Raw genomic sequence first — 18,272 nt, forward strand, 5'->3', positions numbered from 1 at the left:
ACTATGTATGGTAATCCAGGGTCAAGTCCCTGGTCTCCATCTGCAAGGGGGAAGCTTCACAAACAGTACAGTTCTCTCCATCTTTCTTCCCCTCTCTCTCTTTCCTTCTCTCTCTGTTTCTCATTCTCTATCAAAACAGAAAGAAAAAGAAAAAAGTGGCTCCAAAGAATGGTGGAGTTGTACAGGTTCTGAGATGTAACAATAACCTTGGTATTAAAATAATAAATAAATTAATGTATTAATGATTCTATTAAATTAATTTAGGATGAACTGATTTACATAAACAACTACATGCATATGCATAATCACCTAGCTTTTTAAAATTTAAAGTCACATAAAAATTATTGTCAAAGAAAGGATTTCATAAAACTGTTAGAATAAAATAAGAATACAACAACAACAAAATAGTTGAAGTCAGCTAACCCATTTTACATTCTGGTGAACAGCTATTAAAGTCTGTTGCATTCCTCCTTGTTCTCTCTGGACAATGTGCTGATTATTTAAGACATAATAGAGCTTATCTTCATGGAAGCTCATGTAAATATTTAACTGAGAAGGTACTTAGAATTTACTGGTTCAGAACAAATTTTGAAGTGTGTAACAAATAAAACAGATGTTTAGTAGAATTACAACGTAGATTAAATACATTTTAACACAATGCCATTTGTGAAAAAGGCAAAAGATATTCATAACTTCTTGATAAGGAAGTTACGAGGGGCCAGGAGGTAGTGCATTTGGTACAATATGCACAAGGACCCAGGTTTGAGTCCCCATTCCGCACCTCCTGCAGGGAGGATGGTAAAGCAGATTTGTAGGTGTCTATTTTTCTCTCTCCCTCTCTATCTCCCCACTCCCTCTCAATTTCTCTTTGTCCTGTCAGACAAAAACAAATAAACAAAGTAGAAAGAAAGAGGGGGAAGGGGAGAGAGGAAAAAATGGTGCTCAGGAGAAATGGATTCATAGTGCCAATACTGAGTCTAAGCAATAACCCTGGGGCCAATAAAATTTTTTTTAAAAAGGAAGTTCTTTTAAAGTTTTATTGTTGCATTCTTCTGTCAGAAATGTTGTAGAACATCTTATACCTAAGGGCCACTTCAATAAAGATGTTATGAAGGTAAGTATATTTTAAGTGTTTGATTATTACTTTGGAATATGCTTCATAGACTTGAAACATAAGATTGAGCAAATTTCACCTCAATTCTTAAAGTACTAAGAGGGCATTTCTGTACTTCAAATAGTGTGCATAATTAATATAGAAAGCAGAGTTTATATGCCTTTGTAGAAAATTTCATGACTTTAAGATGAGAAAAGTGAGAATAAGCTTTGTAAGTTAAAGACATCTGAACAAAAGCAAAACGCTAGTAAACTTTAAATATAGTAGAAGTAATTTTCTTAATTTTGTGAAGTGTTAGTTAAGAATGTTTATGTTAGCAGATTAGAGTGACCAATTTTATGTCATTGCACAAAAATATCATGAAAAAATAAATGATTTCCCTTAGCAAATATAAGTACACAGAAAAAGAACTCTATCTACTTCATGCATTTAAAAGCTATCATTTTTGTCATAAGCAGTTGTCAGCACACACGAAAAAATAAATGCCTTGGAAATGAAGAACAATGGTATCAATTCTAAATACCAAAAAAAAAGAAATCAATTACATGCCTTCCTAGCAACATCAACAAAAGAATAATAGGGAGAGCTGTCACTAAAAAGCAAAATCTATTAAAAACTTGTGTGGACAGGAATCTTTCAATCACTATCCATTATATTAAACAAGTTTCATATCTGAATAAACACATTTTTCCATCTTTCCATAATTAAAAAATAGATGTCATCTATAGTGCTTTCAGAATTTTATAACTTCATTTGAAAGCCCTGGAAACATTTTAACAGGAGAGAAAATAAATTATGATCATTCTATGTGGTTAACAAGTATGAATTTTAATAGATATTTTCCTTTGTTTTCTTAACTCAAAAATTACATAACATTTTAGGACATCGATTTCAAAGTAGCATATTGTCTATAACTATTAACCTAGTCAATAAAAATACAAATTAAATGATGCGACACATTGTGAATCTGGAATGCTGTGGGGCATCTGTACTTCCCACAGACTCTCCTGTAATGATTACTTTTGTGCTTATTATGAGACTTTCTTTTCAGATATTACTTAGTTTCTTTCAACAGGGTATATCACTTAGAACAATGCAGTGCATCAAGTAGGTGCTGGAGAGATGAATGCAAAAATTATAATTCTTTGTGCCCCTCTTGGCACTTCTGCAGTACAAACCACAGATTTCACTCGGTAGCAAAGTAATTAAAGTTATTTATAAGTCATATTGACTTCTTATGTGGTAGTATTACAAAATGTATGGCATACTTCAATTTCGACGAGTTTACCTTTAGTTAATTGATGAAGAAGTAGAATCTGTTTTCTTGAACTTACCTCACATTAATGAGAGCTAAGTAGTTACTTTAAAAAAACAAAATAGACTAAAAGTATATCAATCATTAAGTAATATGAAATAGAATAAGTCAAGTTATTTTAAATGCTTGTGACTTAAAATGTTTCATGGCTACTAGCTATTTTGATCACAAGTTCATTTATTTGTCATAGTTTTCATATTTGTAATTACTGCTGACCATAAAATCTTTGTGTAGATTGCTTTATTTTAGTCTTAACCTATAAATGAAATAGTTTGATTTCAGTTAACTCAAGTCTGTGTTGACAAGTAAAAAATTGGTAGGCCATGGTCTGTCAAATTCATTTGTATCATCTGTCTTAATGATTTATGTGAAGGAGAAAGTGATTGATTCTGTTTTAATGATTATTCTGATCATAATAACAGTCTGTATGCTTGAATTGGCTTTGCCATAGGTCAGTGGCCACACAGACACAAAGACCCACTGCAGACAGAAGTAATAATCTATACAGAGCTTTTAAAATGTCTTCTGAAGTCTTCTGAAAAAAAAAAAAAAAAGAAAACTTGATACTTGATATAGACACAAATGACTTATACTGAAGGTAAAAATACAGTAATTTTAAGATTGAAAAATCAGAATGAAGATAATCACATAAAAAAATCTAGGTACTTAATGAAGGTAAATGAAAAGAGATTCTTACAGTAACTATTTTTTAAACATTTTTTAAATTTATTTATTTTTCCCTTTTGTTGCCCTTTTTATTTTTGTTGTAGTCATTGTTGTTGTTATTGCTGTCATTTTTGTTGGACAGGACAGAAAAGAGGGGAAGACAGAGAGGGGGAGAGAAAGATAGTCACCTGAAGACCTGCTTCATCGATTGTGAAGCGACTCCCCTGCAGGTGGGGAGCCGGAGGTTTGAACCCGGATCTTAACTCCGGTCCTTGAGCTTTGAGCCACATGTGCTTAACCCACTGTGCTACCGCCCAACTCCCCTACAGTAACTATTAAGTTACAAGTGAGTATGGTGGTGGGAACATACTGTGTAAGAGGAGAAAAGGGCCTGAGGTATAATAAAGGATTTCTTTATAAGTTAATTTAAAATATATACTGAAAAATACTTATTTCTTTTAGACATCTAAGTGCTTTCCTCTTTCATGCTATAGATATCCTTTTTACCTAAGGAGGATTAAGATCATACTCTAATAAATGAAAGACTATGAAAAAGACAATGCTTAACTTTTGATGGCCAAGAAAGAATTGCTGAGTTCACACAACAGTATTCTGAGAAGTTGCCTATTTTAAAAGTGCCTCATCACTACATATCAATATATATGTTTAAAAACTATAAAGTTTGACTATGAATCACATGGGAAAGAAGGAGCAGATTCATGGTAGCTCTACCCAACCCTAATGGGAATGTGTGGGGATGGGGGTGATGTCTTTCCTTCTATTTTGTTGAAGGATTTTGCTGAAACATTTCAGTAAAATGATGACTCCGACTCTAATGTGTATGCTTTCATTCTTTTTAGGAAACCAGGAATTTATAAGGCATTAGATTTCTTAGCAGAAATACTGATACTAGAAAACAGTGGGGAAACCTTTTATATGTAAGTTTTTAAAAAAATATATAATATTTATTTTACTGAGAGGGGAGAGAAAGAACCCAGACCAGGGTTGCTTGGCCCTGGTTTGTGATGGTGCCTGGGACTGAAACTGGACTTCTTAGTCTCATAGATGTAAATATGGTTCACCACTGCTTCACTGTCTTGCTAGTCATATAATTCTGGTGAAAATAATATTCAACCTAAAATTATATACAAAGAAAAATACCAATCAAGTGTGATAATAGAATAATAACATTATTAGATATGTAAAAATCTCAGAATGTATCTCCCTTTTATATTTTCTTAACAATTTGCTTGAAAATATGCTCATATCAATGAAAGAATAAAACCAAGAAAGGAGTCTAGAAGAAAAGCAGCCTTTGGAAATTAACCAATAGGAAAGAATAAAGGAACAGGAACTGAAATATTGAAAAATTTGTTGTTGGTCCTAAAAATCTATTTGCTATCGATGGAGTAAAGCATCTGAAAGAAATTTTCACAATATAAGACATTCTATGAGAAATTTCAAAAAATATGAAAAGAAATCTCATGGGGAAATAAATAAAGACAATTAGAAACACCAGAAAAAGAAAAAAATTGAAGAAAGTAAAAAGTAGACTGCTAGATTCTGTTAATGCCAATATTTACAGACAAAATGTGAAATTTTATATGTATTTAAATAAAAGTAGCCATTAACCTGAAAATACCAAAATATAATATTTTATCTATAGAGCTAGAATTATAACTGTATTTACCTATACTTTTGTCCATACTAATAATACTCCATAGTTTTGTCCATACTACTAAATGTTTTGACCTTTACCAAACTTCTATGTATGTGTCTATGTGTGAACCTAAAGAAGCATGTTTTTAAGAAATTCTTAATTGTACAGTTCAGTAATATGAATTCAAGGCTCAAAAGCCTCTTTTGTTCTATTTCTTCCCTGTAAGCTATGGGAGCCTGAGGGTTTTTCTCTACAAAAATATTTTAATTCTAAAAAAAAAAAATCTGAAAAACTTCCAGGGTAGATGTTTAAATATTCTTAATTCACAAAATCAGTGAGACCTTCCCATAAATTACTATATGATATACTTTAGTAATATATGCACTAATAAAATAAACAAACAGTTGAATTGCCTTTTTGTGTATACTAAGTGAGCAAATATACTCTAAATATTTTATGTTTTCAAAAAGATCGATTTTTGAAATGTCAGCATTCTGGAATTTATATATGAGAACTAACTTCAGTCACTTTGTCTCCATTTTAAAAATTTATTTAATTTTTATGAGAGAGGAAGGAGGGGGAGAAAGTCACTAAAGCATTACTTGGTGAAGTTATGGGGAAATTCTGGGGACTGAACCTGTGATCTCTGGAGCCTTAGACAGGCAGTTCTGTGCTCTAGCAGTCTTGGTCCTAACTTCATTCTTTGGCAGATCAATGAACATGCAAGTCTAAATAAAATACCTTTTTTTGAAAGGAGCTAAACAGTGATTCTAGTCATATCTATTTTATAGATGAAGTAAATTAAAATAGTATTAATGTAACTGCAAATCAGTACAAGTACCTTTAATAAGATTGGTTATGATGTGTTACATAGACCCCCAGGATGTTTCTGTGTCAGTTTTCAATAGATCATGTTGTTAACATATGTTTTCCAAATAACTAAACTGTGATGCTATTAAAGCCAGAAACAAACACCTCTAATTTTCAAGCTACTAATCAAACACTAGAAATTTGTCATAAAAGTATATTACAATCAGCTTTTTGCAATATTTCAATGAAATGGAGCAATCAGAAGCTGTTTTCAAACTTCTGAAAAGAGTAATGTATCAAGTGAACAAATCAAAATAATTTGAAAGTGATTGCAGGAATATATTTTCTTTCCTTATAATAAGGAAATAAAAATAGTGAATAAGAGGAGAATATGCACAGCATGGGCACATTCAGATTGCAAAAAAAAAAAAACAAAAACAAACAACTAAAGGATATGCAGCCTAGAGCAACATTTCATTATCAAATTAACAAATCCTTTGGTGATTTCCACACATTCACAATAATATTCAGAGAACAGAGAGCTCACTTTTATTGGCATTAGTCACTTTACATAAGTAATTTAAACTAATTCCATTACCTCTAATATACAGAACTTTTCCCTTTTGGAGATGGAGAAGCAAGCATTTTCAATATAATACTGCAGGTAAAAGGGTTAAATGAAATCCAAACTAGGGCCAAATATTTCTGACTTAAAACTATTCTACTACTTGAATACAATTCTAGTACTTGAAACATAGAATGTAGTTGACTATGCATCATCTGAATTTAAAAAATGGGAATTCAATCAGTCTAATAAGATTTAAGAAACAGAGCCATACTTAATATTTTTTTAATTTTTATTTATTTACTTGACAGAGACAGGAGAATCTGAGAAGGCAGGGTAAGGTAGAGGGAAAGAGACAGTGAGACACCTGCAGCCTTGCTTCACTTCTTGTGAAGCTTTCCTCCTGCAGATGGGGACCAGGGACTTCAACCTGTAATGTGTATACTTAGCCAGGTGCGCCACCACCTGGCCCCCCACTCTTAATTTTTTTTTTGCCACATTAAAGTTATATAAATCTTGTGCCCTTTGGGACAAACAGATGGAAATGAGGATAATTAGGCTAAGTGAGGTAAGGAAGGAAGGATAACTACCACATGATTTCACTAATATGTGGAATTTAGAACATGAAACACATGAGAAAAAAGTTAATCCATATCTAAAACCTTGAGAGAATTATGGTAGTTATCTTTGAGATAAGGAGACAAAGAACTTTTGTCATGGGAATGATGTGGAACTGTAACCATATTGTCTTATATTATAAATCACTAATAAAATGTACAAAAAAGAAGAGATTGCCCTAGACAAAGTGGAACCTAGAGAATTGAAACTTAATTCTGGCTCAGCTAATAAATATTATTGTCGATACCACATGGTCCTAGATCCAAAAGATAAAGCTCACTTGGCACACTCTTTAGTCAACTCACTTAAGATGACTCATTTGGCTAAAATAGAAGACAGAATATGTCTCTGCAACTGTTATGAAAAAAAATCCATTTCAAGGGGTGGGTAGTTTTAAAACAAATAAAGCATACAGGTTACCATGAATAAGGACCTGGATTTGAACACCCTGTTCCTACCTGCAGGGGTAAATTGCAGGTCTCAGTCTCTCTCTTCCTGTTCCCTCCTTGTCTTTGTCATTATTATATTTTTTTAAAAAAGGAGAAAAAAAATGGCTACCAGGAGTAGTGAATTATTTGTGCAGGCACAAAGCCCCAGCAGTAATGATAGTGGAAAAAAGAAAAGAAAAAAAAAAGAAAAAGAATGAGAAAAAGAGAAAACACAAAGAAAGGATGGAAGGAAGGAAGGGAGGAAAAGAGACAGAAGGAGGAGAAGGAAATTAAGGAAAAATAGCCATACTCTTGATAGTGTACCTAGATTGATGGCTTAAATCATTAGGAAAGACTAATGCAAAACCTTAAGGAGAAACTCCTATGGCTTTCTGAAGAGAGATCTGGATGATCTGTAAAATTTGTTCAGCTGCGTGGGTGTAGGGTACTATATCACAAGGCTGTGATAAATAGTATAGGTTGGCACCATCTGATTGCATGAAGTCCTGTTAATAGTTACCACTTTTTTTTAATACTACAAGAGTCAAAACATTCAGAGCTTAGTTTCTACTGGTAAAATAATTCAGAGAAGATATAAACTGTCAGAAACCACAGTATATACAAAGACTTGATATTTACTGTGTTTCTGAATGTCTTCTGAAAGATTTTCCCTATTAGGTGCTGCCCAAATGCTCCCTTGTGGTGCTAGAACTGGAACACACACACACACACACACACACACACACACACACACCATAACTGGAGCACTGCTCAGCTCTGGCTTATGGTGGTGCAGGGGATTCAACCTGAGACTTTTGGAGCCTCAGGTATGAGAGTCTCTTTGTATAATCATTATGCTATCTACACCCCTCCACACACACCCAGGATTATGTACATGGTGAGAATTACATGCTACTGGATAAGTCATCTCTTTCTATTGCTTTTTTTTTTTTGCTGCTGATATTAGCATAATGACAATATGAACACTAAAAGTTAAATAACATTTACTAGTAGACAATCATTTTTTGGATTTTAATGCAGTCATCACAATAGCACTAGGAATAAGAAAACAATTAGTCCATTTCATACATGACAAAATTAAGATGTAGGGTAATATAGGCAAGGTCAAGTTGAAGAAATGTGAATACAGGCCTTGAATAATTTGAATAACTTTTAGCCTATACTGCATAGGGTTTTGTTTGTTAACATCAGCAAAATAGTGGAGTTGACTTAATGTAATTCTAATTGTTCAGAAAACAACCATTTTTGAGTTTTTACAAATTTTATTTTACAGGTAAATATAAACTTTCTACAAAAGATAAAAATGCTCAGGGTATAACTGAAGTAAACTAATGTATATTTTACTTTAAAGCATGCATTTCTGTATATGATATATGAAGAGACTGACCTATTTTTATAATTCTATAATGGTATTTGAGAAATATTTTAATGTACTTTTCTAGATTAAACATGAAATAAAGTAGCTTTTTCATAACAGCCTCAAATTTCCAAAGTATAGCACTTCCATGAAAAAAGTTTTACTCTTGAATTTTGAAATATTTATTTTAGAATTTTGATTAAAAACTATTTGAAATGTTTTGTTGAACAGAAGCAAAGCATAAACAGAAGGGGAGAAAGAGCTATTTTCAAATCATTCATCTAATGAAAGAAATAAAAATCACCTTCCAATCAAATGAGCTGATGGTAGGTTTTTCCAAAACATAAATCATCTTTGAGGCTAAACATAAATCTTTCTATATTCTTTAACATCAACTCCCCTATATTTCTGTACAGGGTTGATAAAAACAGCTTTACACACTAGAAATACTTTCTATTTTAATCAGCTAATTCACTTATATAATTATTTTCCCCACAAGTGTAAACGGATTAAATATATGTCAACTGCTTTCTTTCCACTGATTAAACTGATCCCTAAAAATCCCAACACTGAGCAAGTTTAAACTTTACAGTGAATGCTGGGAATACTGTGAGAACCAGGTTGAGCGTGGTGAGACTTTTCCCATTGAAAAATGAGGAACTGAGGAAAGGAATATCCCTCTTGCTAAGGTTAAGCTGGGGAGAAAATATGGGTCCCAGTTTTCACTTCCCTGTCAGCCACTCCCTGTCTCCAGAAACCCTGCATTTTTCTGCTGTCAGGGGCTCAGCATTCCTTAAAACATTAAGCCAGCTCCCCTGCTTCACCCTGCATTCCTTGATACAATGGCCCGCTCTTTTATTATCTACATATCAATGTTCTGCTTTGTCTAACAAATGACTTAAGGTCCCCTCCCTATTTCCCCACCCATTCTGCTTATTTGATATATTCTTTTCCTACCCTCTAGCCCCTCCCTGCCTACAGGGTATTATTAATCCTACCAGTTAACCCCCTAGCAACAGTTGCTAAGGAAGTCCCTACCTTTCCCAGCCCCCTTTTACCTTTCTCTGCCCCTTTCCTAACCATGTGTGGTATTGTCAAGCCATTTCCGTTTCCGACTTGGTCTGCTGTTTTCTGTGAGGTGGACACCAGCCCTTGTGGTTTGTGCCACGTGGCTTAACCCGGTGTGCTACCACCCAAGTCTGAGGTGCTCAGATGAGTAAAGATTTGAAGGGCTTCACAGCCATGAGCTCAGTTCCTGGGTCATCTCTCTCTCAAGTCACTAGCCCGACAAGTGAATAAAATATAAATTCATAGAACCTTTAAGACTCAGTATGAGCTCAAGTTTGGGTATCTCATAAGTAGAATAGCTCATTGTTATACATAAGGGATTTTAAAAAGCCTCATACTGCTAATTATTATAATAATTACATATATCCATATACTACAGAACATATATTTACTCTTGTAAGAGCAGAAAGAGAAATTATGTTCTGTGGGCATATTTAATTCCCTAGGAATTTAGTAAAAAGACACTTTTTAGTGGTTGAATCTATGGTTCAAATGTATTATTTAATAAATATTTATACTTAATACTTGAAACGAGTGTGTAAATATTAATGGGAAAGGCCATATAAGCTATAAACTGTTTTTTAATCAAATGTGTATATTTTTATTAATTTTTTTGTTGGGGTTAGTGATTTACAGTTCAGTTGGTGACAGGTGGTACAATATCTCATCTCAATAGGATAGATGTCTGTAATAAATTATGTGACTTTTTAAAGTAAAATTATATTTATTTTTAGATAGAGACAGGGAGATAGAAAGATAGAGAAAGAGTGAAAAAGAACACAGCATCAAAGCTTCCTTCAGTGTGGTGAAGGCTGGGCTTAACCTGCGTCATGCACATGGTAAAGCAGTGCAGTATCCAAATGAGTTATTTCACCATGCCTAAACTGAAAATTTTTTCTAAATATTGGTTTTTTTAAAAATTTTTTTAGCTTTACTTATTTGATAGGACAGCCAGAAATTAAGAGGTATGGGGATATAGAGAGGGAGAGAGACAGAGAAACAGTAGCAACACTGCTTCACCTTGGCAAAGATTTCACCCTGCAGGGGGTTGAGCTTGGGTTGAGCCTGGGTTTCTGCATGTGGCAATGTATGCATTCAACCAGGTGTACCACCGCCTGGGCCCTAAACTAAAAATTTTTAAAGTACGCACACATGCATAAATAAATAATTCTTTTTAAAAGTTAATAAAGTAGTTGCATAAAGGATTTTAGTTGTAATCATGGTAATATTGACTTTATTTGACTCATTTGTACTACTGAGAGCAGAGGTCTCTCCCCACCCCCCTGTAGGAATTCAATAGACATTTTATGGACTAGAATGCCAAATTTTTTACAAAAGAAAATATCAGTTTAAATGACTTCACCAAAACAGTGTGTAAAAACTGAATTTATTTTTTTTTCAATCAGAGCACTGTTTAGCTCTGGCTTAGTGGTACAAGGGAGTGAACCTGGAGCCTCAGAGCCTCAGGCATGAGAGTCTTTTGCATAACCATTATGCCACCCCCTCCCAGTTTCTGAGTCTTATCTTGCAAAAACTAAGATAAAGTACACTAATAAAATCCAGAGATTTATGATCTTGAGTAGAATGCAGTTAGTAGAACTATGAGAATCAATGAGATTCTCATATATTGAAGGTAATACTAGCTAGTAAATTAAGGAATATGTAAGGCTATCTGACTAATAGTTTTAAGTATAAATTTTCTAAGGACATTACAAGTAATTTAGCATCATATAAAGCACATAAACTATCATAAATTTCCAGGAAGTCCTAGCTGTTCCTATACATAAACAAACCAAAGATAACAACTGTAAACAAAATATCAAATCAACTATTAGAAGACAGGAAATTCAACAAGCAGACGGATGCTTAGGAAAAATGAACAATACTGAGTTTAAGCTGTTGTCAACTAACAACTGCAAGGGAAGCCATTTCAATGTATGTTCAGCTTAAATAACTCCTTGATTAAAAACATATTAATATTCTCTAGGCAAATGTAAAAGAATATAAAGTTTCTCTAAGATACTATTCACAATGTCTAAATGGCAATCCAAAAATAGTAAAGTGGAAAATGAGATTCAAATTTGATATAAAAGTAAACACTAAAATATAACCCATTCCAAAGTGTTAATAGAGAGCAGTTGGTATTAATCAAATTATAAGATTGTAATAGAAAGATAATAAAAAACTTTTTGAAAGTATTTTCAAAGGTATGACTAAAAATGAGCTGTTTAGTAAGTGAAAAGGTAGAAATATCAGCTGAGAAAGCAGTATTTTGAAAAAATATAATTTTATTATTCACTACTTAAAAATAAGACCTTGCCTTCAACTTGGATCAACAACAGAAGAGAATGTTCCATCCTCTGAAGGGAACATCCTCTGAAGGGAACCTGAGGAAGATGGGTCCTCATATTGAGGCAGCTTGGAATGTTCCTACTGATGACCACAGAATGTGAGCTCAGATCTACAGGGATGCAGAGGCTCCTAAGCTGAATATGGGCCCCAGATCACATCAAATCAATGGGGTTTATAATCAACAATATTTATATCCCTTTCCCATATTAGGGATCTACTCTCTTCCCTGATCCAGCTTTCTGTTCCTTTTCCAGCCATGGCATCATCTCCGCAGACAATAACGTGGATCCACCTGCATATCAGATTTCAGGCTCAGGGGAAAAAAAATAGTATAGCTACAGGCCCTTTGGAATATAACTAAAATATGTCTACTAGCTATCTACAAAATGGAGAGCCACCCCCCTCCCAACTCTTCATCTGCACTACTCCAGCCTTTAAATTCATGATTAATCAACAACTTGTTTGGATTTATATATTAACTCTCTTTTTAGCCACCAGGTTCCAGATGCTAGCATGATGCTAACCAGACTTCCCTGGACAGACAACCCCACCAATGTGTCCTGGAGCTCTTATTCTCCAGAACCCCGCCCCACTAGGGAAAGAGAGAGGCAGGCTGGGAGTATGGATCAATGCCCATGTTCAGTGGGGAAGCAATTAAAATAACCAGACCTTCCACCTTCTGCATCCCACAATGATCTTGGATCTATACTCCCAGAGGGTTAAAGAATAGGAAAGCTACTGGGGGGAGGGGACGGGATACAGAGTTCTGGTGGTGTGAAGTTGTACCCCTCTTATCCTACAGTTTTGTCAGTGTTTCCTTTTTATAAATAAAAAAGATAAATAAAAACATAGTATATTTATGATTAATTGTTTAATAAATGATGAACCATCTAAGAACAATCACATCATACTTGCACATTACAGACTTTACTCATAAATCTGTTATGGGAATATGACCATTTTATCATTTGCTAGAAGTGAATCTCATAGAAAAATAGCGATGGTTTTGTACAGGTTTTAAAAAAATGTAATATTTAATTTAAGCACTTACTGTTTTTACACAGATTGACTATATATAATATATATATTATATTTTTTAGAGTAAATAAAACTCTCTCTCTCTGCTTTCACTAACTTTAAATGTCACATAAAAATATCTAATCAGATATTTAGGGGTCCAAATGATTAACCATATGGAGAAAAGAGAAGATTGTTTAGAATAGGTACTGCTTCCAGACTTTTCTAGTAGTACTTGCATAATCAACCCAAGATTAACTACTTGACTGTGGCAAATAGAATATTCATCTGTAAAATCCAATATCTCTGGATTAGAGAGATAATTTGTCAGATAGGGTCCCTACTTTATCACACTGGTGGTCTAGGTCTAAAGTTCTGAGCCACACTGTATTGCCACAATACCGGGGGGAAGCTCTGGTGCCACAGTCAGTCTCTCTCTCTCTCTCTCTCTTTCTCTTCTCCCCCTCTCTCTCACTCTTTCTCTCTGTCTCTCTCTTCTATTTCTCTGAGTTGGAAAAAATACCTGTCCATGAGTGGTATAATTTGCACATATATAAGACCAAGCTACACACTAAAATAAAATAAAATAAAATAAAATAAAATAAAATTGGAAATCTGGATAAATCTATTGTTAGGTTTCACTTCTCAAAATACCCTTTTATTAATTTTTCATTAGTCATGATGTGGTGTGAATATAGACATGACAATCTATTTTGACTTTGAATTTTGAGTTCAAGAATACTTACAATTAGGGATGGTGGTCCAGGAGGTCCTATGTCTCCCTAAAATAAATTACAAAAAAGTTGCAATTATCAGTAGATCTTTTTTTCACATATTTAAAATTTTTCTGAATGGACAGAAAAAGTGTCTAGTAAAATCTTAAAAGAAGGAAAAGTTTAATTTCATCTTGACATAAATCATTGTATAATGAGGAATTTTATCTGCTTTTAATTTTAATGATATAAATATCAGCTAGTACACTCCCACACCTTGTGCAACAGTACAATTTGTTTTGAATAATTAAAATAATTTAATTTTCTATTCTTTTGTCTACTAATCCAGAATTAGAAAAAACACATCTCTAAATATGGTTACTTGTCAATGGAACAGCTGTAACATGTCAAAATGACAGATCATTTTTTTTCCTAACAAAGTCAGTATGAAGAACAGCAGAAGTAATAATTGTATCTCCTCACATCATGCCTCCCAACTGCAAGGAGCTGTCCCTTTGCCTCTTTTAAAACTGCTGAAATGGAATTATGCTAGTAATGAATTATAAGAAACTCTGCCTATGTTTATGTATTCTTAAATTCAAAAATTTAGTGACCTATGTGAATATAAAGTACCTGGTGAATATATTAATAAACCATTGAAAATGTTGAAAAATGGTTGATATTATTAAAGTTCACAGTTTTCTAATTTATATGCCATTTCTGTTCTTTATTGTGACAAGGTACCTATTTATTTCATATTTATATTTCATATTTATTTCATAAGCACAGTTGGACAAAAATAACCAATAGTTGTTAAGAAACATTGACATAGCTTCAGTCAGTCAATAAGTATAAAGTTGCAGGATAACTTTGCCATAAATACAAATATTAAAGGTAGATAAGGATTTCTTTTTTAACTTTTCTTATTTTATTATTACTGTATAGAGACAGAAATTGAATGGAGGGGGAGATATGAGAGAGAGAGAGAGACAGAGAAGAGAGAGAGAGAGAGAGAGAGAGAGAGAGAAACTGCATCCCTACTTAACTACTTTTGAAGCTTTCCCCCTGCAGATGCAGACCAGGGGCTTGAATCTGGGTCCCTGTGTATTGTAATGTGTGCAATTAATAAGGTGTGCCACCACCTGACTCTGATAAGGATTTCTAAATGGATTAAAAATACAGAATAAGATGCTGGGTCATGGTGCACCTAGTTGAGTACACATGTTACAATGCAAAAGGACCTGGGATCATATCTCCAGTTCTCACCTGTAAGAAGAAAGCTTCCTGAATGGTGAAGCAGTGCCTGTCTCTCTTCCTATTTCCCCTCCTCTCTTCTATCAACTTCTCTCTGGCTCTATCCAATAAATAAATAAAATATTTTAAAATAGTAATTAAAGAATAGGGGGAGGGGCCGGATGGTGGCACACCTGGTGAAGCGTACATGTTACAGTATGCAAGGATCCAGGTTCAAGTCCCCAGTCCTAACCTGCAGGGGGAAAGCTTCACCAGTGGTGAAGCAGTGCTGCAGGTGCCTCTCTGTCTCTCTCCCTATCATCCCCTTCCCTCTCAATTTCTGGCTGTGTCTATCCAATAAATAAATAAAGATTTAAAAAGAATGTTTAAAAAAAGAACAGGGGGACAGGGATCAGGGTAGTAGCACACTGGGTTAACCACACCCCACGCTAAGCGCAAGGACCGGCAGAAGGATCCTGGTTTGAGGCCCTGACTCCCCACTTGGAGGAGGGTAGCTTCACAGGTGGTGAAGCAGGTCTGCAGTATCTTTCTTTCTCTCCCCCTCTCATTACCGCTTGTTAAGCTACTCCCCTGCAGGTGGGGAGCCAGGAGCTCAAACCAGGATCCTTCCACTGGTTCTTGAGTTTTGCGTCACCTGCGCTAAACCTGCCGTGCTACCACCTGACTCCCTATTTCTTTTTATTTATTTATTTTTTATTATCTTCATTTGATAGAGACAGCCAAAAATTGAGAGGGAAGGGGGTAATAGAAAGGGAGAGAGACAAAGAGACACCTGCAGCACTGTATCAACACTTGCAAAGTTTTCCCCCTGCAGGTGGGGGACTCCCTATTTCTTATTTCTTTTTTTCCCCCAAGGACACTGCCTATACACAATTACGAAACGCCAGGAATAATGGTAGGAGATGGAACATTTATTGAACATATCAATATTGAGATACTAAATTAGCCATTTTCCCCCCTGTAAAGCCAACCTGCTTCCCTGTTACAGCAGCAGTTTATTGCTGTTGGCAAAGTTCCTCAACATAGGGCATGGTTGTTAATTTGGTGATGGAATACTTAGTGCTGGTTAAGCAAGAAATCTTAGAACTACAAAATTAATGTCAACTAGCAATTCTGCTTTTAGTCTCTTCAAACTAATTCAATGAACCAAAAGGCTCTGCCTGTTCAGATGTTTTTTTTTTAGCATAATAGCCTTTGGTTAATTTTAACAAATTAACTTGTGGCAAATAAACAGTATCAATGAAAAGTCACTGCGTGGTTCTTAGGGTTTCCTTATTTTTAAAAGGCACTTTACTGGCTAAGTACAATACCTTTTCTCCTTTTGGGCCAGGTAGACCACGAAGACCCACATCGCCTTTCAAACCCTGTACAAAGAAAACAACTAATGTGATTTCTACACACAATTCACAGAAAACTTCAGTTTCTAGCAAGTCATTAGTCATAAAATAAATCATAATTAACTGAACTCCCAAGTCCCATTCTTCAGTGTGCAATATAAAGAGAAACAGAGACAACTGGCACTAAAATGATAAGCAACATCTGTGCTGTGGTAGTTATAGATACATTAAATCAGTGCGAGTCCTCAATACTGCATATTTGTGCAACTTTGCTTCCTGCTAAAATTACATTAATTCACCATCTGGGAGAACATCATTCAGTCTATATGAGCTTTTAAGTATCCACTTTGGATTAAATTTGTGGATGTTGTAAATACCTCTGATTTAGCATTGATTTGGCCTTTATTAAGCATGCCAAAAAATCAAGAGTTAAGTAAAAAAAAAAAAAAAACTCTATGTCTCTACCAAGAAATCTAAGGGAGTGTGTGAGGGGGGAAGGGATGAAAGAAATATTCTTTCCTTATCACTCACAAAATGGAGATAGTTCCTATATTTTTATGCTAGATTTATAAATATATCAAATGAAGCTAAGATATGGACAATATAGCAGATAAATATTTTCTTGAATTAACTGAACTCTTGGGTATTTTAATGGGTATTTAGTTAATCCCAGGCAGAAATGGTAGTTTTCAAGAGTACTTCAATGGATTTCACCAGAGGAAATCCTACAGCTATAGGTCATAGCATAAACAGAAAGAAAGGTAGGCAGACATATTTTGTGTGGTAAGTAGGGGGAAAATAATGTTTTCCACCCTTAATTTAACACATTGGATGAGGAAGTAAAAATTATTGGAAACAGTAATACTCTGAACTTCCACAGTGCACAATAGATCTAGGTATTGTACTTAGTCCTAGCTGAGGAATTCAGTTATTACTGCTCTGGCATTTTGTGGCAAATAGACAATACCAAGCACCATCACCTGTTTTATTGGATAGGACAGAGAGAAACTGAAAGTGGGAGGGGAAGACTGAGAGGGAGAGAGGCAGACACCTATAGACCTTCTTCACCACTTGTGAAGCAAAGCCCCTGCAGGTGAAGAGCTCAAACTGGGATCTTTGTGCAGGTCCTTGCACTTCATACTATGTGCACTTAACCAGGTGCACCACCAACTGGCCTCTCAACCAATATTTATTGAAAAAAATGAATTAAAAAATTAAAGCATATTCAAGAACCAATATTGTCTTGTTATTTGAAAGATCCACTTCTTCCTAAATCAAGCAAGATATACTCTGTTTAGCAACATATTTTGAACACTTAAGAAAAAAAAAACATTTCACTGAATACTTTTGACTACTAATTCATTCCTTTACTCATCCATTTATTCAGTAAACATTTACTATAAACCTTGTGTGCAGTCAATATTTCAGCTTTTAGATTCATTTTCCACTATAGTTAAATATACACAATACATAGCTTAAGTTCTTAAAACAAGACTGATATATATTAATATATGCTATGAATGTAAAACACAGTGAGTTTTTCACACTTAGTACAAAAAAGAATGTAAAGTATCTCAATAATAACTTTGTACTTTTATGCTAAAATAAAAAATTTTAATATAATGGATTAAGTAACATACTCTACTAATATTAATTTCAGCTTTTTTTTTTTACTTTCTTTAATGTGATTATTACCAGGAAGCATAATACATTTAAATTTGTCTTAAAATTATAATACATCTATAAATACATAAATATGATATATAATATATCTTATTTCTATTGACTCATACTATTCAAAGATTTATAAAAGTGAACCCTAACAAAGGGACTTTTCAAAGTTAACCCAATCACCAAATAATGTGATGATAGCAATAACTATCCATTGTCTTTTTGAACCCTAAGACAGCAGGAACCTCACATTTCCACTACAGAGCCTATATTTCCTTCCCTCAGTCCTGGAATCTTAGGATGGGG

General features: G+C 34.2%; 1 protein-coding gene across 1 annotated transcript in view; it reads right to left on the reverse strand.

Moving 5' to 3' along the window:
- COL19A1 (collagen type XIX alpha 1 chain) overlaps positions 1 to 18,272 on the reverse strand; it is a 388,031-nt gene that overhangs the window by 194,736 nt on the left and 175,023 nt on the right. Inside the window, exons 13-14 of the mRNA XM_060190822.1 lie at positions 16,269 to 16,322; positions 13,738 to 13,773 (exon numbers count right to left, since the gene is read on the reverse strand). Of these exons, the coding sequence (XP_060046805.1) occupies positions 13,738 to 13,773; positions 16,269 to 16,322 (90 nt within the window). The remainder of the gene's footprint in view (positions 1 to 13,737; positions 13,774 to 16,268; positions 16,323 to 18,272) is intronic.

This window comes from Erinaceus europaeus, chromosome 4 (assembly GCF_950295315.1).
Source record: "Erinaceus europaeus chromosome 4, mEriEur2.1, whole genome shotgun sequence".
Lineage (NCBI taxonomy): Eukaryota > Metazoa > Chordata > Mammalia > Eulipotyphla > Erinaceidae > Erinaceus > Erinaceus europaeus.